Raw genomic sequence first — 27485 nt, forward strand, 5'->3', positions numbered from 1 at the left:
AGAGATCTCATGTGGAAAACAAAACCATTTGACTTTCATTTCTAACTTCCCAAATTTAGGGACTCAGTGTAAATACACAGGAAGAAGAGAAACTTAAAAAGCTGTATATATATAGATTTGTTTGAACTGTCCTGTGAAAGTACATTGCTAAAAACTTCATAGACTGTAATGAATGGATCTGTGATTTGTTATAGATAAAACATACCTTTACTGTGACTTAGCAGCATTTTTTCTTGCAGAATTACAAGTTCCAGAAACCTCATCCTAAGCATTTATTTGCCTAGCAGAATGAAGTATTTCCTTCGTTTATTTCAAGCTTGTCATGAAGTCATATGCTGCATTAAGTGGTGCTGGAAAACTTCAGTGATACATAGAAACTAATTTCCAAATTTTGGTCCACAAGGGACGCTACCTTGGGACTGTTTTTTTTTTTTTGTTTTTTGTTTTTTCTTTTTTAATATGTGGCTACATGGTGTAGCAGTGACTGTAAGCTCTCATTTTGCCATTTTGTCTACAAGAAAGCAGATTGGTGAATGTAAAGTGAAAAAAAAAGTTTTGGCAAATGAAGATACTTTTTCTTTTTTTACTTTCTCTGCACTGAAGTCATACCCGTCATTTCTTGTTTAGAAAGATGTAGATGTAGGAGCATAAAAAATCCCTCCCCCTTCCTGCATTTAATCTCTGTTTTTCCTGACTTTGAAGATCTAGCAATTTCCCAGTTACAGAATATTAGTTTCCTTCCTCTGAGGGTATTTTCCTGTAGTTTGCATTGTTATTTCCTTGATCTGATGCAGCAGATTATTTCTCTGAGTCTGCAGCATTGAGAAGTGTTTGCTACTTCCTGTGGGAACCCCTCACATGTTTCCTGGGGTGATCATTCACCTTAAATGTCTATAGGTTGTGTAAAGGCACATTCTGCATTTATTGAGACTTCCAGCGTTGATTCTTTTATTTCAGTAAAATGGCAATAAAAAAAGAGTATGCTTAATTTTTAGTATGCTTCTACTTATTTACTCTGTTAAAGTCTTAAGAGTCAAGAACAAAAAAATATTGCAAGGAACAGTCTGCCATATTTCACTATAAAGTTTGCATGTATATGTTAATATGTATATTATATTTGTTTGAAAGGCTTAGTTTAGAGTGAGCCTAATGCCAACAGAATCAACATCTATATTTTCAGTGCTAGTCTACTGCGTAGAAATCTTTGAAAACCGTTACAGACCCTGGAAGCCTTTGGTGCTGGTCATGATAGGTCCATCCGAGACGGTTTGTCCACAGACTAGAGGAATACAGAAAAGTGAAAGGGAAAGGATTTCTTTCTCAAAAACAGTACCAGGATATGGGAACATTTCTGCAAGCAGAGATATTCCTGCTGTATTGTTAGGATACCTCAAGAGAATTGGTTTTGTTCTTCCAGCATGTTAGCCATTGTTTTCTGGTTGATTGTTTTCTACTTTTTGGCAGTACCATCCTGTTCCCAGCCTGCAGTTACTGTCACACAGAGATTAAATCCTTTTATGTTCTTGATTTTTTGCAGACCCAGCCAGAAACCTGTTCAGCTCTGCACTGTATAACCTCCCTTAGGCAGCAGCACTTCTAAGGGCCAATCATATAGCTATTGCTGTATAAACACAAGGATGTATACACTTGCCTCTACCTTTAAACTGGAGGCCTGAAAACAGAGTTTAGGATTAAACATTTTGATAATATTTTTTTCTCCTGGTACCTCTTTAGCTCTTTTCAAAGAATTATCAGCAATTCTTGCTCTATCTCATTTGAAAACCACTCTTTTTAGATGTAGTGTATAAGTACAAAAACAAACAACTAGGCTGAATAGGAAGACTTAGATAGCAATAGATATTTATCACATAAAAAAAAAAAAGTGGATTTGGAGACTGAATAACAGTGGTGATTAACAATTTAAGATTTCACAGACAATACTTAAGGCTGAACTGTAATTGAGGTACCTTTATGTACCAGGTTTTGAAAGGGTCAGTATTTGCATATTTGGACAGTTCTTCCGGTCTATCTTACATGCCTACTTTCAGACAGAGTGAGGGACTGTCTGAAAACAGGTGTGTCTCTGTTGATCAGAAAGGTGACTGTTTTCACCTTGACACTTCTAGGTGGATTGTATTAAGTGCCTTGAATCCCACTTTGATTGATCTGCCTTACCTGGGCTTGGCTGCAGTTAAAATTATGTAAATCATCTCACATCAAGTATTTCTCTATAGGGGTGGAATTTAGGAAATGTTTGTTAGTTGTGATTGTTGCAGCAATCCTAGGGAGATTGTGAGATCCTTTTTAGTCAGTCAGTTTGCTTGACTATATTACTTTTCGTACTAAAAAATAGTTGGCTCTGAAAATACTAGGCACACAATGAAAACAAGAAAATACAATTAGAAACAAGAAGAATGATTCTGCATAAATCCCAGCTTCGTAGTGGGTTCCTTTGAGGATTTGATTTTTTTTTCTTCTTCCTTGTTTTTTAGTCCCAGACAGGATTTTTTTCATTATAGTTTAAAACAGGAATAATTACCAGTTAACAACCTGGGGAAGGGAAAGCGCATCCAGCTTATATGGTGGTTTATTTTGGTTCTTGAAAATACTGGCAGGTCAGCCAGCTCGTGGGAGTGTTTCATTTAGGTGCATCAGAGGGCACAGGGAAAGCAAGTTCAGACTCAGGTTGAGACTGGGAAAGCTTTTTTAGAGGAGATGCTGCATCATGGAAACATTCCTGTGTTGTCTTGGCTCTGAAGACATGAACAGAAGTAAAAGTGTCTTTCAGACATATCGGTATTGGCCACTTGTGTTTTGAAAAGTAACATACTTCAACATGATGCTTCAACTTTCATTAAAATATTAGTATAACAAAACTGTGTATCTCTAGATATAACTGTTTCTTGCTCAGCAAAGATACTGGTAAGACCTATTGAGTTGAGGTCCTACATTTTCCAAAATACTACACTTATGTACTGTATAAACGTACCTGGGTTCTGGTTGAAATCAGGTTCTGAGACAAGAATTGGTTTTTGATCAGTTCTGGTGGGTTTTTTTAACTTATAACCCAGCTGTCAGGAGATGTAGCAACACCTAGAACATTCCTCAACTGATCTCAGGCCATGTATGAAAAAAACACTGTCTTAATCATGTAATGTTTTATTGTGTCTTTTCCAGAGTGGCAAAAGTAATGAAGGTTCCTGTGTATGAGACACCAACAGGATGGAGATACTTTTCCAATCTCATGGACTCTGGACGTTGCTCGCTTTGTGGAGAGGAAAGCTTTGGCACTGGTAAGTGATATATAATCAAAAATTTCCACAGACTTTTAGTGACAACTTTTAATTTTCCTGGATGCCTCAAGTCAAATCCAAAAGAATCAGCAGATTAACTCTGTCTTGCGCTGGAAAAGAGAACTGTCAGTTGTTCGCATCTTGAGGGTCTTCTTGCAACGCTGGTGTCCAGTACCTTGAGGTATGAAAATTGTGGAAGATGGACATTCAGAAGCCAGAGGTAATACTATCACTGCCCAGACAGCTTTCGGAGGTGCCTGGCACTCTATTCTGACTTTAACATGATGCAGAATGATCTCACTGGTTACACTGTAATAGTCTTTTCACAGACTGCAACAGCATTTGGAGAGGTTTTGCCTGTATGGAAAAACCATGTGGTTTTTCCTAAAGGGATTGAATCTACAAAGTATGAGGATTGGTGTGTCTAGTGGTATGTCTAATCAGACCTGTTGCACACATCTCTTTTTGGAACATCACAATTACTCAAAAGTCAGAAAAATCATTAGAAGAAATTCAGTTACATGTCAGCATCTGTTTTCCCTAAGTATTTCTCCCTTATCTGTCCCAAGAACCAGTGAAACAATAGAATTCAGAATGAAAGACAAATTGGAGCCCTCATGAATTCAGTACTGACAGGAAACGTTAGAGCAAACAATGAAAATATGTAGTCTGTAAATCTGCACAAATGTGTTTTTTGTTTATGAAAAAAGCTGAATAAATTTCAAAGTGTTTCTTTTTTTCTGTCCTGGATTCTGGCACAGAAATTCTTTCTTCCTTTTATTTATTAGTAGGGTTATGTTATAAGTGTTTTTGAATGCGCATGTGTCTGAATAACCATTTGCCTGTCTAATAATTTATTTTATATTTTGATTTGAATTCCATGGAGTTCTTTATTTTGGTGTATAATTAATTGGCTACGCTTTTCATAGAAAATAATTTATCATGCAGTGAAACTTGGTTGCAAATTTCATTTTGCTTTGATTGAGTTAAGTCTAGTACCAAGTTTGGTGGTTGAGGTCAATTAGAGGAGAATGCTGCTTGTTAAAAAATCACAGAATCACAGAATGGTTTAGGTTGGAAGGGACCTTAAATATCATCTAGTTCCAACCCCCCTGCCATGGGCAGGGACACCTTCTACAAGACCAGGATGCTCAAAGCCCCATCCAACATGGCCTTGAACACTTTCTTTAAGCCATAGACATGCCACTTTATGTGTTAGCCTGTCATTAACCTTTCTGTAAGTATCTGAATGGACTGTGATGGAAGAACCAAAAATACATTACATTTTTTTGCGTGTCTATCTGTAAAAAGAAAGAGGATTTAAATTAATAATGAACGTTTATTTTCTGTCTTTTGTGAATGGAAACCAATGTTCCATGATTAGCAACCTGGATGTCTTGGCTTAATTGTTCTGACTGGCACAGATTTGTATTGCCTTGAATGTGTCTTTTGAATAGATATTTTCAAAGGGTGTTCTGCAAGTCGTTGAGTGAGTTCTGACTTGGAGAGAGGGGCAGGAAGACCTTGTACCTTTCAGAATGTACTGCCATTTGCTGTGGTGTGTTGTTAGACTGCGTCTCCATTTGTCCATGAGAGATGTGGACTGGGGAGTTTTCGACTCTCACTGCTTTTTGGTGCTTTTTCACCAGGCCAGTTCTGTACCCCTTCCCTGTAAATATTGAAGTTCCTCCTGCTCATCCAAACCCAGATATTTCCATGAAACTTGGGTGGGTCTTGAGACATCAGTATGACCTCGTTAGTACCCAAATCATTTGGAAAAAAATCCTGCCTTCATCATCATGCTGAAGAAAGGAACTGTTGGTTTTGACTGGAAAGAGCTTGTAGGAGTTTGATGGTGAGTTTCTGTAACTGAAGTACATCTGAGTGCCTTAGCCCACAGAGTGCAGCATCTCCTACTGCATGCGGTTTACCTTTAGAGGTAGGTAGAGCAAGCAGGGTGGCCTCTATGTGCCATATGCCATGACAAACCACTGCCTCAGGCCTGTTTCTGCTTGAGAAGTAAGGCTTCTAGACCATCTTCATTTGGTGATGTTGAGTACAACTCTTGCAGATGCTTTCTTTCTCAGGGAGAAGGGAAGAATCCTTGGTTGCATAGTAGAAGCTTGGCTCCTTTGAGGAGACTTGTCATTAAAATATCGTGTTGCAGTTATAGAAAAAGCCAAACATCAAATTTCCAAGGCACATTGAAAGGATATGTTCGGGTCTTGCTAAGCAGGCTGTCCCAAGGATTGGTGGACTTTAGCCCTGCAGACCAGTTATATAGGAGTCAAGAGAAGTGATTTCAGGGCTTGATCCACTGAAACTGTGGGCATTGTGATCTGTGTTGGCCTAACTTTGTTACCCTGAGTATCAGACGGTTGCTGAAGTTGGGAAAGAGGGACAGATATCTCTTAGAGGTCAAGGAAGGGCCTCTGGAGTTTGTCTGTTCTTCTTGGTACTCGAGATAATTCCTCTGACTTCTCTCTGTTCTTGCATTTGACTTTTTTCCTTCTCTCGTGTGCTTCTGTAGGGCCCTAAAACAATTGCATTTTTTTACTTCAGCCTGTCTCCCGATTTTGCAGCTCCTGACTTCAGACTAGTCTCTGCATTCCTAGCACTCTTTATGTTCCTGTCTTAATCTGGTTCTCCTATCTTGTCATTAATTCACAGTATCACAGTATGCTAGGGATTGGAAGGGACCTCAAAAGATCATCTAGTCCAATCCCCCTGTCGGAGCAGGAACACCTAGATGAGGTTGCACAGGAAGGCGTCCAGGCGAGTTTTGAATGTCTCCAGAGAAGGAGACTCCACAACCTCCCTGGGCAGCCTGTTCCAGTGCTCTGTCACCCTCACTGAGAAGAAGTTTCTTCTCAAATTTAAGTGGAACCTCTTGTGTTCCAGCTTGAATCCATTACCCCTTGTCCTATCATTGGTTGCTACTGAGAAGAGCCTGGCTCCATCCTCATGACATTCCCCCTTTATATATTTATAAACGCTAATAAGATCACCCCTCAGTCTCCTCTTCTCCAAACTGAAGAGACCCAGCTCCCTCAGCCTTTCCTCATAAGGGAGATGCTCCACTCCCTTAATCATCTTAGTTGCCCTACGCTGGACTCTCTCCAGCAGCTCTCTGTCCCTCTTGAACTGAGGGGCCCAGAACTGGACACAATATTCCAGATGCAGTCTCACCAGGGCAGAGTAGAGGGGAAGGAGGACCTCTCTCGATCTACTAACCACCCCCCTTCTAATACAGCCCAGGATGCCATTGGCCTTCTTGGCCACAAGGGCACAGTGCTGGCTCATGGTCATCCTGCTGTCCACCAGGACCCCCAGGTCCCTTTCCTCTACACTGCTCTCTAACAGGTAGCTCCCCATCCTATACTGGAACCTGGGGTTGTTTCTGCCCAGATGTAGGACCCTACACTTTCCCTTGTTGTATTTCATTAAGTTATTCCCTGCCCAAATCTCCAGCCTGTCCAAGTCTCTCTGGATGGCAGCACAGCCCTCTGGCGTGTCAGCCACTCCTCCTAGCTTAGTGTCATCAGCAAACTTGCTGATAGTACACTCAATTCCCTCATCTAAATCATTGATGAATATATTGAATAATATGGGCCCCAGTACCGACCCTTGAGGCACTCCACTGGTTACCGGCCTCCAACTGGACTCTGCCCCATTGACTACGACTCTCTGGCTTCTCTCCTTCAGCCAGTTTGCAGTCCACCTAATTATCCGATCATCCAGTCCACACTTCCTCAGTTTAGTCATGAGGATGCTGTGGGAGACCGTGTCAAATACTTTACTGAAGTCAAGGTAGACCACATCTACCGCTCTGTCATCATCCATCCACCTCGTTATTTCCTCATAAAAGGCTATGAGGTTGGTCAAGCATGACTTCCCCTTGGAAATTCTTCTGATTCCTTGTGAATTCTAAGGGTGCATGAACAACATATTGCTGGCCAGCATGGAGAGCCGCTCCACAGCTGTATTTACACTATGCATCCTGGTACACAGGGGTCAGATGGGCTTTGTTGTACCTGCAGCACTTCAGTGCAGAAAGCCTGCTGCCCTCCCATTTAAGCCAGTGCCATCTAAAGACTAATCTTAACCCTCACGATTCGATCCCGCGGGCATCCAGACAACTTGAACGCTGGGTTTGAATTCCTCAGTGTGTGTAGTTGCTGTGTAAATGTTTAGTGACAGTGCCTGCAGGACAATTATGCAACAACTGTGATACCTAAAGTTTGTTTTTCTCCCTGCTTCAGTTTCCTTATCGTCTTTCAATTCAATGCAGCTGTCTGAAAATATCTCATATGCCAGGAGGTTTATTTGTAAAGCACAGTCTGGTCTGTAGATGACCAATACTTTAGTGATGCGAGCTGTTTTTAGCAATTAATATTTACCTTATTGCGAATCTTTTAGTAATGTCCTAAGCTGCCTGACCCTGACAAATTTCTGCCAGTATTGGGCATTTGAATCAATTTTACAGCTTTCCCCTCAATCATATCTATTTAGGGAACTTAAACTTGGCACTTCTTTAGCTTTCAGCGTGGCATATTTAAAGAAATGTACTGTATAGCTGATCAGAGTGGGAAACTTGCTGTTCCGTGGAAGAGAAAGGGGTTTTACAGATCCCCATTCTGCCATCAGACTAACCAAACAGCACTGGAGACTGATTGCTTGTGTACCCAGGTAATCCAGCCCAGCTGGAATTTCCAAATAATACAGAGCCTTGGTTTTATAACATAAGGGATTTTGCTCTGGCAAGTAAATAAAAGCAAATTTTCTGCTATAAAAGGACAAAAGATTTTGAAAACATCCCACAGGGCTGTGTTTCCCAGACTTGTTTTCTGGCAGCTGATCTTGGAGCTCAACCAATGCTTTAAAAACTTCTTCCATTTTTGTAGCAGTGTGAGGAGCTTGTCAGATGAGGTTAGTAGCCTTCTGGTTCTATGACTAATGCCCAGGACACAGTTCAGAGAAGGGCGTCAGCAGCAGCAATTAGTTTCTAAATTTCATCAGCTAACTATTAATCAGGATTAGGAGAGCTGTGTGGCTGATTTATCTTTCTGCAATTTAAGCCACTTCAGTAGTTGCTACATCTTTCACAAATTTGCATGCTTCATCTCAAGATTTCGGGATGCCATTAACACCAGCCACCTTCTCCTGCAAGATTATGTGGAAGAAGAACTAGTGGAGGCTTTAAAGATGTGCTGCTGCTGAAATGAATGAAAGCTTTAAAAGAGCTGTTTGGTGGTATCTGTTACAGTAACACAAATCTAAAATAATCTCATTAACTTGAAGAAAGGAACACATCAGACTGCCCCTAAATCTCCATTTGCCTAAAATATTGTCAAGTTTCCGATTTCTGAGTAAGACTCAAAAGTGTGTGCAACTAAAATGATTTACTGTGATTTTCTGTACTCACTGAAGTCAGATTTTTTTTAAAAATCACATTTACAGAATGCAGTGTGCTAGACAGAGTTGACTAATTTATGGAAAAGCAATTACATTTTCTTTATGCATATGACCCCCAGGGCTCACTGTCTTAGAATTGGAAATCTTCTCAGATACAGAGTAAATTAGAGATGTAAAAGACAGCCTGAATGCCCAACAGACAGTATCGAAAAATCATAATATGAACATTTTTGCATGATTTTACTTTATTTCTCAGGCTCCTGGTTCTCAGGACTTTACTTCAGTTTAAGCCTGTTTAAGATGAGTACATCTCTATGAATGGGAACATGCCCTGAGAGTTTTCCCTGATTGTTTACTCTGAGTGGGGTCATAGCAATTGACTGTTGCAGTAGTAAAAAATAACTTTAGCTACTGTTATATGGAGAAATATGTGACAAATTAACTTAAAAATAAGCTGTCGAAGTAGTCACTGTTATTATAGTTTTCCTTACTGATGGCAAATTAAATGTTATGGGATAATCAGCAAAATATTTGTTGACTCCACTGTTCTGTTGTCTCTTTCTGCTTCAGAGGCTGGAATTCATTAATGCCTTGGATGTTTCAATTAAAAGCGTTACTGAGAATTATCCTGAGATTGCTGAGAGCCCCCAGCAAACCAGCAGGACTGTTACTATTGCAATCTCAACAATACGTGGTGTGAGGCACCTTTTACGGGATCACTTTGCGTAGGGCAGCTCTGCCTCTGCAGATCCACAGCAGCACATACTGCATCTGTAAAACAAAGAATGCTGTTAGCTGAATGAAGGCAGCAGAATGAGCTCCCTTCCTAGAGTTTCTCCATGTGAGCTGGGCAGTAGCAGTTAAGTGAGAGACAGCAAAGCCACCAGTCAACAGTGTTGACTAACAGAGTTGTGGTAAGGGATTTTAATTTGTTGAAAGAAAGAAAAGCAATAAATAGAACAACGTATGTGCGTATAGTTACCCAGTTAATGGATATGCTGGTGAAATAAAAGAGGTGGAATAAACAGGTTTTGAGAAATCCCAGTTGTCAATTTTCATCCTGTCAAGAATATCAAACCGAGACACTTCTTGGGCACACAGGATTATTGTCCCTGTACTCACATCAGGCTAGCATTTTTAAACAGTGATTTTCGATTCTGGAACAGTTGGGTTGTTTCCACCTTTTCCATCCAGACTTTTTGCTCGAGATTGCTTTCTTCCAATATATTCCAGAGGAGCAACAATCTGTATGTCCTCCTGAAGGACACACAAGGACACAGCACATGCCAAAGCTGCTAAATGGATCAGAAGAATGATAAGTGTATACACTCATCCCTCTTCATAGAGATTTATGAGTTAAGTCGTGCCAGAACAAGGCTCAGAGCACAACAGAGACCTTTCCAAAAATTCTTCTGCCCATGTTTCACTGGACCATTTTTGTTCAATGAAACACACTCAAAGTGTGTGTTAAATCAAAACGCATCTGTGCTTTTGTGTTCAGTTCAGGCCATTGCACAGTTGTCATGATGTATAGACTCTTTTGCTGAATGAGTGCTGTGCCTTTCACTGTAGGATTTGATGGATTGCGGTCTGCAGAGTGTTACACAACAGGAGAGTAAATGGTCGTTTACATTGGAGCAAATTGCTGAGGTGTTTAGCTCAATACCATGTCTCCACTTCTTGCTGGTGTCTGTCAAGACACTTAAGCAGTTTAAGTTGCTGGCAATATCAGCAACAGAAATGGCTTTCTAGGTGAAATTGAATTTTTCGGTGCAAATAAGGCTGAAAGGAGAGGCAGCCAGGTCAATAAGGAACAGCCGTGATGGGATGAGCTCGCTGTTACCAAGGCCCTGCTCACCCCTCGGGGCTCCCCCACCCTGCCTGTGGCCCAGGACCCCATGTCACCCCCTGGGGGGCTGTAAGCCCCTGATCCCCAGCTCCCTCCAGCCCTGCCCTGCTGTGGACCCCCCGAGCTGGGCCTCCCCACAGGCCCATGCCCTGGCCCAGTGTCAGCCCACCCCTGTCCCCAGGGAGGTGCTGCATGCCTGGGGCCAGGGCTGGCCTGGTGCTTCCCATCTGCCTGCCCCGGGCTGGGCCTGGGACAGGCCCTGGCTGCCAGGCCCTGCCCTGATGCACACCGGGGAGTGCCTGCTGCTCCTGGTCCCCATGGAGCCCCCCAACCCCTGTGGTGACCTGTCAACTTTTGCTGCTGCTATGAGAGGAAGGTTGGACACTAGTGGAAAGTGACAGCTCTATTCTGGGTCTCCCATGTGGTGGTGGTGGCAGAAGCCTGCACCGGCACTGTTACCTGGGAGCAAACTCTTGCCTGCAATAACAGTGATTGTGGCCATGCCATCTGCTTTGCCTGTGGGCAAAGCTGGCTTTATTATTCATAGGCCTAATTGCCAGTGTTTCTGTGCGAGGCATCTTTCAGCTGAGTTTAGCGCTTTACCACAGCAGGGGATAGAACAGGTGAGCACCTGGTTGTCCAAAGGGCTGACTTCCTCTGGAGGGGTGTTTGTTTTCCTTTCTTATCTGAAGGTATTTGCAAAGCTGTGAGAACTCATAAATAACCCTGCCTTTTTTTTTTTTTTTCCCTTTTTTTTTTTTTTCCCCTGATTGGTCAGCGCTCTGTGCTTTGACAGCACCTGGGGCTCTGGAGTGGGGAACAGAGTGAACTGCTGCTCTTTCTGCAGCAGGTCCTGGAGAAGCAGCCCATAGCTCTGGGTACTGCAGTAGGAGACTGCCCATGTTGCAGAGAGCTTGCAGATTACAGACCAAGGCAGGTAAAAAGTATCAGAAAGGACACTTTTCTTACTGCCATGACAGTTACTTTGCAAATGCAAAGGAGCATTACTGTGTGTCTCAGCTCTTAAATCCATTCACAGGGTTTTATGTCCTTGTTTTCTGCACTACCTCATAGACACAAACCTAATCTTCATGTAAGTCTTTTTCCTCTTCACAAGTCTTAGTCGTCATTCCTATACAACTTGGATTTTGTGCCGAAATAGTAATTTGTGTTTGGTTAACTCTGGTGGCTAACTTGCCTAATGTTAGATTCAGGTTGTTGGAGGTCTACACCCCCAGGGTTGAACATACCCCAAGAAGCGTAAGTGGCAGGCAGAGCTGGGGCAGGCCCAGCGTGATGGGCTGATAGCAAACGCATGTGAGTAGCAACTGGTACTGTGACTCTCCCAAGAAGAGGGACTGCAAGTCCAGGGCAGCAGTAGTCACTGGAAGATGGGTGTCAGGACTGAACTCTGGGAATCATGGTGGCTCTCTGTACATCTTGCTGTTTTCCTTATATGTCTTTAATTTTCTGTTGACAGTTTTTCACAGGATTAACAGCTTCAGTGCATCAGTTTATGTTATGGGAACCATGTCCTTTGCCAGTAGCAAATTACAGCCATTATGACAGATGACAGTGTAGACCTTGCAGGCTGTTATGTAAAACCACAGCACTGCAAAGCAGTCCTGCTGCCACAGGATTTTTGTGTTTGAGGAAGGAGGATATTTCATAAAACAGATTTTCAACCTGAGACTTTTTACTTAGATTCTTCTCTGGAGGATTTTTCTAAGTATCTTCTAAGTGCACAGATGGTTCTCCTGGTTGCCTCCCTGATTAGTAGGTAATTCACAGAGGAAACAAATCTCATGAATTACTATTATTGCTTTGTACTCAGGGTTTCAATAATGTCCAACCAGACAGAAAATGATAAGGTTGCAGCTAACAAACTTCAACCAAACCTAGTATTATTAAGCCAGAGCAATGGCCACGTATTTGATGTCTCTTCAAGTTTCTTGAGTTTATTGGTCATCATCAGTATCTACTGAATGTCAGGTGTCTTGGATCTTACTTTGTGTTAATTCTCACACATGATTCCTTGTGATTTATTGGTAATATAGGTTAGATAAATATTTCCACAAAAGCTTTTTCTAAATTATCCAAAAGGAGAGGGTGCTTGCTGAGATGACCAAGAGCATTCCCATGAAACAGTGTTTTGTTAGAAAATACTGATTTTATTGAAACTTTTTGCTGATTGATACATGCCAGTTTTAACAGGCAGAGCTTAGCTTCATAGAAATATTTCTGGTTAAGATATATTACAAGTCTAATGCAGAGTAGTCTGTTACTCCAAGTTGGATTTTGGCTTTGTCCATGGCAAGTGCAAGATGAAGTCTGTGCTCTTTTGAATTCAGATAGTAGACTTGAACTTGTGCCTCCCATATCCGAGAATACGGACTGAATCCTGTGGGGTATTCCAAAATCATTCTTAGTCTCCATTGTTGGATCAATTTCTCTCTTCATAAAGATAAACCTAGGAAGGGAGGTAGATCTGAGCATCCAAACATCTTTACCACGGAGAGGTATGGAGAAATATAGCAAGGGGATAAAATGCTATTCTCTGGTTTGGGGTTTGTTTTCCAGAAACATTTTTTCAGGCTCTTGTTTTTTATCCTGGTGGGAGGTCATGAACATTCTGGAAATCTTCATTTTTTGTGGAATGGGAAATTTCTTTCTCTGCAGCTTGATGGATGAACATCTGCAGGGATAAGGAGCTGCTGTTGAACTTGACTCACATAACTCAGAACATTCTGGTTCATGGCCAGCGGTTTGTGTATCTAGCCCAGTTCTGGGAAACAGTACCAGAGGTGTGAAAACACCCTGTATGTCAGTGAGCAGGAACATGACTAAAAATGTTTTCCTGCTACTACCATTTCTGTTCAAATACTTGTACATCATTTTATTAAACCTTAGGAGTACAGACTTCATCATATATAAACAAATAATTTTAAACATTAATTCTGGTTGTCCATCTGGAAGATATCACAGTTGCTGAGGTTAGTATTGTTGATTACTGTTACGTGACAAACAAAGTTAAATGAGACATTTACCCAGCCTCTTTACCTTGTTTTCTGAGTTGCGGTGATACCAAATAATGTGCTTTACATATATCTCTCTAGGGTCTGATCATCTTCGAGAGAAAGATGGACTATGGGCTGTGCTAGTTTGGCTTTCAATCCTAGCAGCTCGAAAGCAGAGCGTGGAGGAGATTGTCAGGGATCACTGGACAAAATTTGGCCGGCACTACTACTGCAGGTGAGAAAAATGAGGAAAAGGCACACAGCTTACACAGTTGATGGGACAATTCTGCTACAGCCATGGCTTGTTTAGCTGTGCTCAGCCGCATTTAGGTGTGCATTTGCTGTGTCCATAGAATGAAAATTTGTCACAGATTGCCGCTGTTCTGTAGGCAGGTTTTTTTCTGATGAGTAAGTGGCATCAGAAATTATTTCCTTACTGAAGGAGCAGTGCATATATGTCACTTACAGTATATGAATAATAGAATTTTCTGATGTCAAATGGCAGAAAGATTTGAATTATTTACTTGTGGAATCTGTAGGCATAGCTCATTACATGGTGTTGAAAAAAAATCAAAATCTCAGCAAGATTTACTCCTGCATCTGTTTCAGTATGTGTTTCCATATGTGTTTCCGTGTGACAGTGTTTTAGTAAGAACTGGAACTATGCCTACTTCTAATTCAGGAGAACTCCAAAGATTGGAACATGTACTCATTTTTATTAAGGTCTCAAAAGGGTGCATTCTAACTGTCGTTTACGTCTCAGCTTCTGCCTCTTTTCCTCTCAGAATAGACTTAACCCAGAGGAGTTTACATATGTATAAGGTCTTTTGCACATAGCTGTTCCTCAAAACGTGTAGTAAAATTTTCTGTTTCACTTGGCTGTTGGGCACTGCACTGATTGTGTCTTTAATCTCAGAAAGCTAGCTGTGTATCGATGATGTTTTCTATTCTACTTCAGAAACTATGCATTTTCTAAATTATTTCTGTTGGCTCAGAGTCAGGTGGCCAGCATAGAACTGTGGTGCACACACATAATGGTCAGATTGCACAGGACTTGCATTTGCATGCTAGTTTAATTTGCAATCCTTACTTCAGTGGTCCACCTCTGATTTTTGAAGTAAGCAGTAAATTGCTAATTGTGAGTACATTGAGTTCTGTGAAAGCAGAACTCTTTTCTCAGCTGTAGGGGACTTACTTCTTGGTTCTACTTTTTTTACATATATGTGCAAGGTTTGATTATGAAGCACTGGAACCCAGAACAGCATATTTCATAATGAGAGACCTGGAAGCTTTGATCACTGACAAATCATTCAGCCATCAGCAGTTTGCTGTGGGTAACAATATCTACAGTGTGGAAAGAACAGACAGCTTTGAGTACGTAGATCCTGTGGATGGCACTGTGACCAAAAGACAGGTATGGCTGTAGGGATGGAGTACCAAAGTTTTGCAACTGTCATATTGTCTCTAACAGTGTTGTTTCTAATGTTCAGCTGGCAAGCTTCTCCATTTATTTATAGGATGGTGTTTTCTTTGCTCTGATAGATACCGCATTTCCTACTTAAGATTAGCTCGGCCTGGATAAGATAATCCACCTCTGGTTTAGCTTACACTTGCTCTGCATAACTGGACGCAGTAGTGTCACAGAGAATGTAGAAGGGCATGGATTCCCTGTTGACAGCAATGCACATACAGGGAGGGTTCCCTTTCCCAAACAATGCAAAGTGTCATGTAGAGAGACAGTCTTTCCTTTTTCTATTCTTTGTCCAAAATCTCCACTTGCTATACATTAAAAAAAAAAAAAAGTTAAAACTTTTTCCCTCTTGGTGACCAACAGGTTTTGCATAATTAAGGCACATTATCTGTTGTAGCCAATAGCATGCAGAAGACTTTAGTGATTGTACCATATGTGGGCACTTTTAACTTCTCTAGCCCAAATGACTGGTTTTGTGTTCCTTCTGGGCTGTGTCCATAATGAGATTCCTGAGCTACCAAGAACTGCAGTTCAAACTGAGCCTTCAGTGTTTTGAAATTTGTGATGTGTTCAAAACTAACTATGTACTTTCACCAGGTGTAAATGTATATTCAAACATCTTGAATATGCACTATGACTCAGTTTAAAATGTGTTCTGATTTTACGCTGTTTATTTTTATTGTCCTAGTTTATCTGGTTTGTAAATTACTTGACCTGACCAGACCCTAACAAATGATATTACAAGCCATTAAAACTATTGTCATGCCATTCTGCTCGAAGTCTTTATAGTTTCCATTCATCATTGCATCCAGATACTATAAACAGCCCACCTGCCACTGAGCTACTCTCTTTGTGTGTATTACTGCTGAAACAAGATACGAGGATATTGTCATATCAAAGTCCACTGGAAAATTACAGGCATGGCACGCTTGTGGTTCTTGTACTTTTAAAAAACAGCTTTTGAATTTTCAGTGCTCTTTTCTTTCCCTTAGTTTTCATCCAAAGTCCTTGTCCTAAATTGGAATATAACTGATAATCATATCACCATGTAACACAAACAGAGAAACATGACTTGGCCTGTTTTCAGATGGGCACTGAAGTGAGACCATAAAACTAGAAAGTATGTCTTTTCATAGGGAGAAGCATCTATTTATTGAGATTACAGTTCAACCAGTTTGTCTTTTGGCAAGGACACGTTCCTAGCTCCATGGGTCTGCAGCCATAGTGGGATTCTCCAAGCACAATAAAATAAGAGAGGACATTGATCCATGCAAATGAAACAACAGTTCACTGCTGCCATTTTCCTCAGATAGCTTGCTCTTCATGTATATGCAGATGTCTTTTTTCTGACTGTCATGAGCTTCATGCAGATTTTCCAGTGGTTTTCAGGAATGTGTTCAAAGTTTTGTTCCCTGGTAGGTAGAGGAAAGAGATTTATATTCAGTATGACTGCACCATGTCTCATGAATGAGAAGCTGGCTGCATTATAATTAAACAGTGTTAATAAACAGCGGGTTCAGAAAACAAACACAGCAACAACAAAACAGGCAGCAAACAATATGCCCGGACTGTAGGTTCTAATTCAATCTGACCATTGAAACCCATGAATATTGTTTATCACAGTGCAATAATAAGGCATAAAATTAAATGAAATGTTCTGCTGTTCTTGAAGACTGTTTTCATTTTTAAGGTCCTATTGTGCTAGTCTTTGCGTGCATGAGCATGTAACAGTGCTGCTCCTAAGGATCTTACAAGCCAGAAAAAGAACCAGTTGCATTTTTGAGTGAAAACTTGAATTAGAAGGATGAGAAGTACAAGTTGCCCATTATAATGGTTAACTTTGAGCTCTTTAATAAAGAGTTCTTACATCTTGAGATTCACGGAAGAAAACTCTGGAGCTTTGTTATTAAAAGTTCATTAAAGTTTTCTCACTCCTTTGTTAAATTTGCGATGCAAAGGGGTCTCCATATAGTCCTGGGTTTTTGCATTTCAGTTTGAGCACGAGTCAGAAAAAAGGCATTGGAAAAACTGGAAAAAAGTTATTTCAGATAACTCTCCAGAGATAAGGCAAAAATTCTCTGTTCAGAATGATATTTCAATTGTGTATCAGCAATAAGGTATTTCCTGTCAGAGTAGTGAGTGTGGCCTGCTATGCCTAGGGGACACTCGAAGGTCTGTAGAGGAGCAAATAAAAATTGTGATAATCTCAGTATTTTGAAGTAAAAGTTTAGGAGCATTTTACATGCTCCTAATTTATGTATATGTCTCTGTGTCTAATATGTTGCTGCTAGGCTAGATTTTCTGCTGGTGTTACTCTCTGCGGTTATACTTTAATAATGTTTTCTGAAATCCTAACATATCTTGCTTTAAGTTTGCGGCTTAGTCTTGTTCATGCTAACTTATTATGCTAATTTATTATTATTTATTTAACTGTGAAATTGGTAACTGAAAAAAACCCCAAACCACTGGAAACTAAGCTACACAGTACAATAAGTAACACATTTAGTTTACTGAGTGCTTCATAGATACTAATGCATCAGTAGGCTGTTTAACTGGATTGTAATGTAAAAGAAGGAAATCCCTGTGAAGCTCTGTCTCCATCACATCAGCTTCAAAGTCAACGGGTTAACCATGGAACATAATTTTGTTTCAGAGTTTCCACACAGCTCATTAATATCCATTAGCAGACCCAATTTGCCTAAAATAGATATCTGCAGATGTTCAGTGTGGGAGCTGTACTGAACCTTTTCATCTGCTTCCTCCAAGAAAAAAAATAAATCTATTCCCATAAGAAAACATTATTCTTGTGACAAATAGTATGTCCTACTTTATTAAAACTGGACTTTTATTAAAACTGTTCTGTGGGCTTTTCAGTGTGTTCCTCTTATTACTTTTCCTCTTGTGTCAATCTATAAGTACTGCATATAAGGTTTTATGTTTCATGGAGCTGACACCCTCTATATAATAAATAGCAACTATGTGGCTTTAAATTAATGGAGCTTATATCAGGTGAAAAAATACCATCATGACAAACAGTAAATAGAGTGCTTGCAATTTCTCCAGCTTGCTTTCACCTTGCTGACCGCAAAAGCTCAAAAATATCAAAAAGGAAAAATTTTCTATGTTTGGGTATTCTGTAACAAGTGTGAAAAACCTGTTTGGTTTTGTCTTTACAAAAGATGCAGAGTCACAGGTTATTCTCCAGGCAATGCTTTTTCATATTTATTTGGTAACGGTGGTTTGGGCTGGGTTTTTGGCTGTAACAAATCTTTGTAACTCGCAGCTTATAGGTATAATTTCCAGAAAACTATGAGGAATATAAAAACCTAATAGCTCTCATTAATTTCTGTGGCCTTCCTGAGTTAAAAATCTTTGATAGTGCTTAAATCACTGTTTCCAAAGAAGAATCAAAAGTCAGATTTTTTGCTGCTGGGCTGTCTGAAAAGTGAGTTAAACTAAATTTCCAGGTGCAAATATTGTGACTTTAAAGGTTGACTTTGGCAGTCCAGCTCTAAGGACCATTTTTTCCCTGGCATATGATTTCTCCCTGGCAGTTAAGATATTGTTTTTAAGGAGTACAGCCACTATGTCTCTAATTCCCTTTTACAGAGTATCTTCAGCTGGAACAGGCTGCCCAGGGAAGTGGTGGAATTGCCACCCCTGAAGGTATTAAAAAGATGGGTAGACGTGGTGCTTAGGGACATGGTTTGGTGGTTTTGGTAGCCTTAGGCTGATGGTTGGACTTGATGATCTTAAATGTTCCTTCCAACCTAGACGATTCTGTGATTCTATGATTAGCTATCACCACACTTGTGTAAAAATCAATACTGTTAATCGTGTGTCCCTGAGAAATGCAAAATGAAGAAAATAATACGCTCAGAAATAGTACAGTGAACTGTCTGAATGCTGGTCGTGTGTCTATATACACTGTATAAACATCCCAAGTGCCATTAACGGTAACATCAAACTGGGTAGAGATGCTGCAGTTTGGTGGAGCATTTTTGCATCAAAAAGTTATGGGAAGAGTTACGGGGAGTGTTTATACGCTGGCAGGAGCATTTAAAATGCCCGTTCAGTCTTTGGAGAGAAAGACACTCACATCCTCTGATGTTCACACCTTCATTTTGTGCAGATATGTTAGTCTCCCTTCTTCTTCTCTTAAAGCTGATTGACATTAATGTTCCATATTTAGAGCTGCTGGTCCTTGGTTTGACAACCATTTGAAACAAGCAATACCCAGAATTGCAAAACTTCAATTTATCTTCTTTCTTTTCACTGTCATAAAGTTAAGTCTAATGAGCAATCAGCAAGAGATTGCTGAGATTGGTTGCTCACAGAATCAGATTGTAACAAACTGCCTGTCTAATTCTAGACATCAGAGATGAAATCTTGATCCCATTGAAATGAACAACAAAACTCATATCAGCATCAGTTGAACCATCTCATTACAAAGTTGGCTTAATAGCAAATATTAGAAAAACAGGCTCTAAAGCTCAATCTCCTGAATATAAACTATTTCTGTTTGTCACTTATGCTGTACATATTGAGATTACTAGATAAATTTATGTTGCTGACAGATGTTAAAATTAATGTATAATACCATACCAGCAGCTAAAAAAGGTTTCATGGTATCACTAAAGTTAGAGATGGAAAATATTTCTTAGGCCATCTAATCCAACCCTTTATCCATGTGGGATTTTTTCCTGTTGTTCCTGTAGTGTTAATGGTCATTACACAGGAAAGACATGGACCTGTTAGTGTGGGTCCAGGGGAGGGCCACAAAAATGATCAGAGAGCTGGAGGACCTCTCCTATGAGGAAAGACTGAGAGAGTTGGGATTGTTTAGCCTGGAGAAGAGAAAGCTCCAGGGAGACCTTATTGCAGCCTTTCAATACTTAAAGGGGGCTTAGAAGAAAGATGGAGAGAGACTTCTTAGTAGGGCCTATGGCAATAGTACAAGGGGTAATGGTTTTAAACTAAAGGAGGGTAAAGTCAGGCTAGATAAAAGAAAGATTTTTTTTTATGATGAGGGTGGTGAAACGTTGGAACGGGTTGCCCAGAGAGGTGGTAGATGCCCCGTCCCTGGAAACTTTTAAGGTCAGGTTCGTCAGGGCTCTGAGCAACCCGATCTAGTGGAATATGTCCTTGCCCATTGCAGGGGTGGTTGGACTAGACCTTTAAAGGTCCAACCCAAACCATTCTATGATTCTGTGATTATCAACCAAACAATGATTTACATGGTGCCAAAGATGTTTTGGCATATACCTGAAGAAAAAAAGGTTTCTACTTTAGAATATTGCAGCATGGTGTTGCTTACATCAGTGTCTTCTCAAGCTGCTGATAAAACTGGAAGAATAAAATGCTTCTTTCTTAATTCTCTTCCTTCATTTTTAATGGTTTACTGCCCCTTAAACAGAAGTAGCAAGGATCTCAGTTTGTGCACTATGCTGTTTGCCAACAGCAGGACTAAAAGGGGAAATAAAGTTCAGTGGTATAGCAGAAGTGGCATTTAGCCTAAGGGTAGCGTTTACAGAAAGGGAAGTAGACAGCATGTTAGTTCAGAATCGGTAGAGTATTGAAACCACTACAACTATTTAACTGTGCAATTTAGTCCTGTGGTCTTAATGGCCTTCCTGTACAGGAAGTATGTTGATTGTGGATCCAAGTCTGTGGTCTGTGAAAGCATATGTTCATATATACAGTCCAAAGAGGGGAGGAGGAAAGAAAAAAGAGGGGAACATGGGAGCAAAGAGCAAACTCACAGTTAATTAATAATAAATACTTTTTATGCTTTGCACAGTTAAGGTACATTAATTAGTGTATTTGAAATTAATTAACACGTTAGGTTCAGTTTCATGGTAAATGGAAAGTTAATGCACATGGAAAATAAGGAAATGATTAGTGAGAGCTGACATGGCTTCACCAAGGGCAAATTGTGCCCAACAAATTTGATATCCTTCTACGACGATGTTACAGTGTTGGTGGATAAGGGAAGAGCAAGTCATCTACCTGGACTTGTGCATAGCATTTGACACTGTCCCACATGACATACTTGTCTCTAATTGCAGAGACATGGATTTGACGGATGGACCACTTGGTGGATAAGGAGTTGGCTGGATGGCCGCACTCAAAGAGTTGTGGTCAACAGCTCGATGTCCAAGTGGCAACCAATGATGAGTGGCATTCCTCAGGGGTCAGTACTGGGACCGGTGCTGTTTAACATCTTTGTCGGTGACATGGACAGCGGGATTGAGTGCACCCTCAGCAAGTTTGCTGATGACACCAAATGGTGTGGTGCGGTCGACCTGTTGGAGGGAAGAGATGTCACCCAGAGGGACCTGGAGAGGCTTGAGTCCTGGGTCCGTGCAAACTTCATGAAGTTCAACAAGACCAAGTGCAAGGTCTTGCACGTGAGTTGGGGCAATTCCAAGCACAAATGCAGGCTGGACAGAGAATGGATTGAGAGCAGCTCTAAGAAGGACTTGAGGGTGTTGGTTGATGAGAAGCTCAAAAAGAGCCAGTGATGTGCACTTGCAGTGCAGAAAGCCAGCCACATCCTGGGCTGCATCAAAAGAAGCGTGGTCGAGGGAGATGATTCTGCCCCTCTCCTCTGCTCTGCTGAGACTGCACCTGGAGTACTGAATCCAGCTCTGGAGCCCCTAGCATAAGAAGGACATTGACCTGTTGGAGCGAGTCCAGAGGAGGGCCACGAAGATGATCAGGGGGTTGGAGCACCTCTGCTGTGAGGACAGGCTGAGAGAGTTGGGGTTGTTCAGCCTGGAGAAGAGAAGGCTCCAGGGAGACCTTACAGCAGCATTCCAATACCTAAAGGGGGCCCTACAGGAAAGATGGAGAGGGACTCTGTTAGGAAGTGTAGTGGTAGGACAAGGGGTAACAGTTTTAAATGGAAAGAGAGGAGATTTAGATTAGATATTAGGAAGAAATTCTTTACTGTGAGGGTGGTGAGACACCGGAATAGGTTGCCCAGAGAAGTTGTGGAGGCCCCATCCCTGGAGGCGTTCAAGGTGAGGTTGGATGGGGCTTTGAGCACCCTGGTCTAGTGGGAGGTGTCCCTGCCCCTGGCAGGGGGGTTGGAACTAGATGATCTTCAAGGTTCCTTCCAACCTAAACCATTCTAGGATTCTATGATTCTAAGTTGTAATACAGACTCTTGTTGAAATCCTTGTAATCAGATATTGATGCACAGTCTATGAGGAGTAGCAACTGATCCTGTCTTTTGTTGTCACTACTAACAGCTGTTTTTTGTTCCTGGGATCCTGTAGCTATTTCTTACGCCACTGGTCCTTACTGATCTTATAACTATTTCTCAAGCCATTGATTTTGTGCTCTGCCCCACAGAACAAGAACAAACAGCTAAAGAAAATAATAACAGCAGTAAGAGTCCTTGTTATGAGGAGTGGGAGGGAATACACATAATTTCTAGTCTTTAGAGGGGGGGAAACAGACTAATAAAAGAATTGTTCAAAGTTACAGGGAAATAGGAACTGCATCCAAATGACTCTTACTTTCACTTGTTATTTTAAAGTAGTGAACTATGGTTTGTAAATGTACTGCCACCTTGCATATATGCTGCTCCTTCTTCTCCCATAGGGGCTGCGGATTATTTTTTCAGATGCGTCCAGGCTCATCTTCAGAATGAGTGCTTCTAGCCATGTGAGAGCTACTCTCCGGATCTATGCAGAGAGTTATGAAAAGGATCCTAGCCAACACAACAAGGAACCACAGGTAATGCTGTAGCATTGTAGTAAGTTGATAAGTAATGCACTTCCTCTGTAATAGCAATGGCTACAGGTTTTCATCTTTAATCAGAAGGAACACTCAGTACTTTGACCCCTTTTTACTGTGTTTCTGCATGATTTTACTGGTCATGTGACTGTACACATTTTGAGGCAGGACCAGCAGTTTAATATATGTTTGTATGATGTACAGCACAACAGGAATGTCAAGGGCTGAGATTCCCGGTGATAAATGCTTGGCAATGACTTTTAGTCTGTTAAGAGAAGCCATGCTAGTTTATTTTTCACTCATTTTTGTAATCTGAGTTATAGAACAATATTAAAAGAAAGCAGGTTGTCTGAGGATCACTTAGTTATGGCATCCCAGGGATTCCTCACGATGAGAGTACGCTTAGGAAATATGGATGCCAGAGTCCAAATAATGTAGGGATTCCTTGTAAGGGAAAAACTTGCAGCTGTCTGAGAATTATCTCATATCATAACCAGACTCTTCCCTAAGAAGAGTAAAGGTTGAGAGCAAGTTGCAGTATAGTTCAGCACATGCTAAACCTATTCATAGTATAAATCACAATTAAGCAATTAAGCTGACCATTTTAAATATGGTTTGTTGTGCTGTGTAGGCAAGGCATAGATGAGATAAAAGTAAGTCACGGTAAGAGATAGACTGAGTTCATTTTAGAGGTTTGCAGTGGACTTATAGTAACCTTGTGGTACGTGACACAAAAAGTATGATCTGAACATGTTTGCTGTCTAATGAATCTGAATAAAAATGCTAGAAAACAATAGAGCATATACTTGCAACATTCATCTAGTTAAACTTTTGACTACTTAATTACAAACAAGAACATTCCTTTTAAAATGGAATCCTTTATGTGTCAATGGATTGTTCTACTTTGCTTGTTACAAAGTATGCAGTATGAGATAAGTGACATGCTGGCAGAATTTGGGCTCCTGTGTCTCCTAGAAAGTAACTTACAATCAATGCCCAGTGTTTAACACTTGTTTTTTCGAATGAGTGGAAAACAGCAAATGTTCTCAGAGAATTTTCCATTTGTGAAGAGACTAGATTGAGGGAGCAGAGGTTATCCTCAGAAAAGGAGGAATTTGCTGCCCTGATGTTACATTTCATCTCTGTTCTGTATGGATTTGCTTGAGAGGCGCATCAAGTCCACTGCAAGGTCTAGTGACCTCACCAGCAACATAGACCGTGTCCAGGGAGCAGCAAGAATGGGGCTGCTTCACAAAGTGATAGGAGCCAGGCACCCAGAGCAGCTACAGCACAGGCAGTGCCCTTATTGTCCAGGGGACATTCCTACAGCAGGCAAGTGGAGCGGGCAGAGCAAGGCTCTGGTAACAAGCTCCGTTGACCATCCCAGACAAGGCAAGTGTTGAGTCAGGTTCAGGGTTCATCTGGAGCAGCAGGACGTGGGATCAGAGAGAGGGCTGGAGACAAGGCAACAGTGAGGGTCCATCCAGGAGACAGGGTCAAAGTCAGGACTGGAGATGAGCCACAATGTACATTCAAGGGGTCCTTCAAGGAGAGAAGTTACATATAGCACAGGTCTGAGGTCCACCCAGGCAGCAGAGCCAGAGATGAGTCTGGAGACAAGCACTCCTATGGCATAGTTTAGGCAGGGACTAACACCCCTGGGGCATGCAGAAATGGGCATCTTGAGCTGGTGGGCAGGGTGCAGGGAGGAGTCCTCCGGGGGAACTCCGGGGGGGGCTGGGAAAGGCCAGTAGACTTCAGGGCCCTGTCCTCAGGGCTTTCAGGGTCTGGTCTTTTATTCTAGACACCAAAAGGGTCTATTATTCCTATGTACAAAAGAAAGGCTAGAAAGTTTTTTTTCTATATGTGTACAAGAGCCTGTCTGAGTGTTACACTTTTGGCTGTTTATCCAGGATATTTACTAGTGAACAGATAATCCCAGGGGTAGAAACGTCATTGCCTTGAAGCGTGTAGCAGGGACTTTCCTACATTCATGCAATGCAGACAGACATTTTAACATGCAGACAGACATTTTAACATCCAGACTGCCTCAGGAATTACATAGTACTGTAAACAGCCTCCTCATCTCTTGCCATATGCACAAAATATGGGGCAGATAGCAGCTTCATCTTGATTAATGCAATAAATTCTTTCTCTGGTTTCTTATTGTATGGTATTGCATAGTTGCTGCTGCTCCTGTCTCCTTGCCCTGGCTGGATACACTGCCAAGAACATGAGGGCATTAGGAACTGCTAAGTCATAGACTGTATCCTGCAGGCAGATTGTGGATTTCAAGGGGGTACATAAATTTGATTTCAGGAGATCCTCATGTTAGTACAAAAATAACAAAAAAAAATCTCAGGAGAACATTTGATAATCTTCAGTGGAATATGTGGAAGAGAGCGAATAGCAAACCCCTTTTTCAGAAAACAGCATTGCCAGGGAGGGGTGGCATAGTTTTCCTGGTATTGTAAGTCCTTTATTGTTTCGTTTGCTTTGAGATTCATACTGACATGTTTACATCTAGAAGAATTGTGACAGATTTGAAGTTTTAAGTACTTTGTTTCCTATCTACTTTCAGTAACAGGGGCATAGTCAACCTATTTATAAGTGACCAGTTATTCAAAGAGCACTGATGTAAAGAAGTATGTAAAGTATATACCTTACATATAGTATTTAAAGAAATAGTTATGTTTGGGATAAATGCTCATTTTTCTTTAAGTATAGTTGATCTTTGTAATTGGGTAGATGACTACATGTAGCTTCTGTATCATTGCACTCTGCCTAGAACAGCTGATCAGGAAAAACTCTCTTGCATACTTTTTATGTCGTAAACCAAGACATAAAATTAGTTGATGATTGGCTGCTTAAGTGAATACAGTTGCTTCTGAGTTATTACACTACTTCCTTCCAGTACCTTCTTTTCCTTGTTTACATAGTCAACTGGAAGATAAATGCTTTGTGTTGCTCCATGTTTTTGCCTGGTGACAATTCCAATCAATACCTGAAACAAAAGGCAAAGGTACCTGGAGACATATTTTTGGTTCTTTTTCACAAAAAATAAATAAGTCTGCCTTGATAGACAGCTCATTTATATTGGAAGTTACGGTGCCATTTTGTGGAATCATTATGGTAACTAGCTTGAGTTTGCCTCATATTAGCATCCTTTTTTATTCTTTCCTTTCAGACAAAGCCTTTTCCAAAATTAATCACCCAACTCTTCAGCAGTTTTCAAGCTTTTCTAAGTTCACTTCTGTTCTCTTTGGCAGTGTAACTGCTGATGGTGAATATTCCACAGATAAGCAAAAATCTAAACCACACCTTCCAATGTGCATGCTGAGACATGCATATTGTCCTGGAACACCAGTATAACATTATGGCACTTTCTGAGTTAATTGTCAATTGAGACATATTGTAAAGACAATATATACAAGTACATTTCTTTTAAAAACGACTGTTCACTTGAGGTGGACAGAATTAATCATTCACATTAGAGATGTTGTACTTCTGTGGATGACCATAATAACTCCTTTCCCACAAAAGGTTGGACTAGATGATCTTTCAAGGTCCCTTCCAACCTGGGTTGTCCTATGCTGAACCCTTGTCCAGAATAAAATTTAGACAAAGATCTGTAATTCTGCTCAATATCATCCAGGTTCAACTACTGTGAAGGTGCTAGCTGCAGGCCTTACTTTGGTTTGATACCCAATAGAAAGCCTGACAAACTCTGAAGCACTATTGGGGCTGCTCAAAGCTGTGCCTTTTAATTTTGGCCCCAGGGAGCCATTCACGTGAGTGGTGCTCAAGTGATGCCGTCCTCATACGTTGTTGTGCTTCAATACTGTGTAACTCTTCATGAGTACAGTAAGAGCTGATTTTCAGGCCTTATTACCTTTAAGTGTATATTTTCCTTCTGATACATTAGAGCTTCCGTAACAGCATTCCTTTAACCAGACAGAAGGAAGGCTCGTAAGGACCTTTTGTTCCAACGTATACGTGGGACAAACAGTAGCTAGTAATGAATGTAAGGTTCACACAAATCTTATTTTAGCAGCATCTTTCGTACAATTAATTAGTAATACTTTTGACCCAGAATAAATTAAGCACAGACAACTGCATGATCAACAACATAAGAGTCCAAAAGAAAGTAGTAAAATATGCCAATAATTAGAAATCCGAGGTCATAGATGAATAACAGCGACTTCTGGCTGTTGAATGATCCCTTGAAGGAAATTGTCAGAAACAGCTTCACGATCACCTGGGACATAAGGAGCGGCTACTTATTTTCTGTGAGTAGTTTGGTTCTTCCTATAAGCTAGTATCAACATGAGTGAAAATCAGGACCAATAAAGAAAAATTACCATCATGCTCTGTGCAAAGCATATTAAAATTCATTGTAAGCATTTTAAAATTTATAGTGGTGATGAAATCTAGTTCCAAGGAGGCTAAAACAAAGTCTTGGAAACAATGCCTAACACTTTTTTAAAACTGGAATGTTCCCCTTAAAATGGAAGACCACTCTGTTGATGCTCCTTGTCACTGGTGATGCCCCTCATCACTGTGCATTCCTGAGAAACTTGGTTTCCAGCTAACTTGGAAAATGTCCTTAAAAAGACAATTTCTTTGGTTTTTACTAGTCCAATAGTCATCCAACTGGCAATTTCAGGAAATTCAGTTCATTACAACAAATGACA

At 40.8% G+C, this 27485-nt stretch overlaps 1 protein-coding gene across 1 annotated transcript in view; it reads left to right on the forward strand.

Annotated features, from left to right (window-relative positions):
* PGM5 (phosphoglucomutase 5) overlaps positions 1–27485 on the forward strand; it is a 79805-nt gene that overhangs the window by 45323 nt on the left and 6997 nt on the right. Inside the window, exons 7-10 of the mRNA XM_082497127.1 lie at positions 3178–3293; positions 13674–13809; positions 14805–14988; positions 22657–22791. Coding sequence (XP_082353253.1) covers positions 3178–3293; positions 13674–13809; positions 14805–14988; positions 22657–22791 — 571 coding nt within the window. The remainder of the gene's footprint in view (positions 1–3177; positions 3294–13673; positions 13810–14804; positions 14989–22656; positions 22792–27485) is intronic.

This window comes from Vanellus vanellus, assembly GCF_965231255.1.
Source record: "Vanellus vanellus genome assembly, chromosome: Z".
In the NCBI taxonomy this organism is placed as follows: domain Eukaryota; kingdom Metazoa; phylum Chordata; class Aves; order Charadriiformes; family Charadriidae; genus Vanellus; species Vanellus vanellus.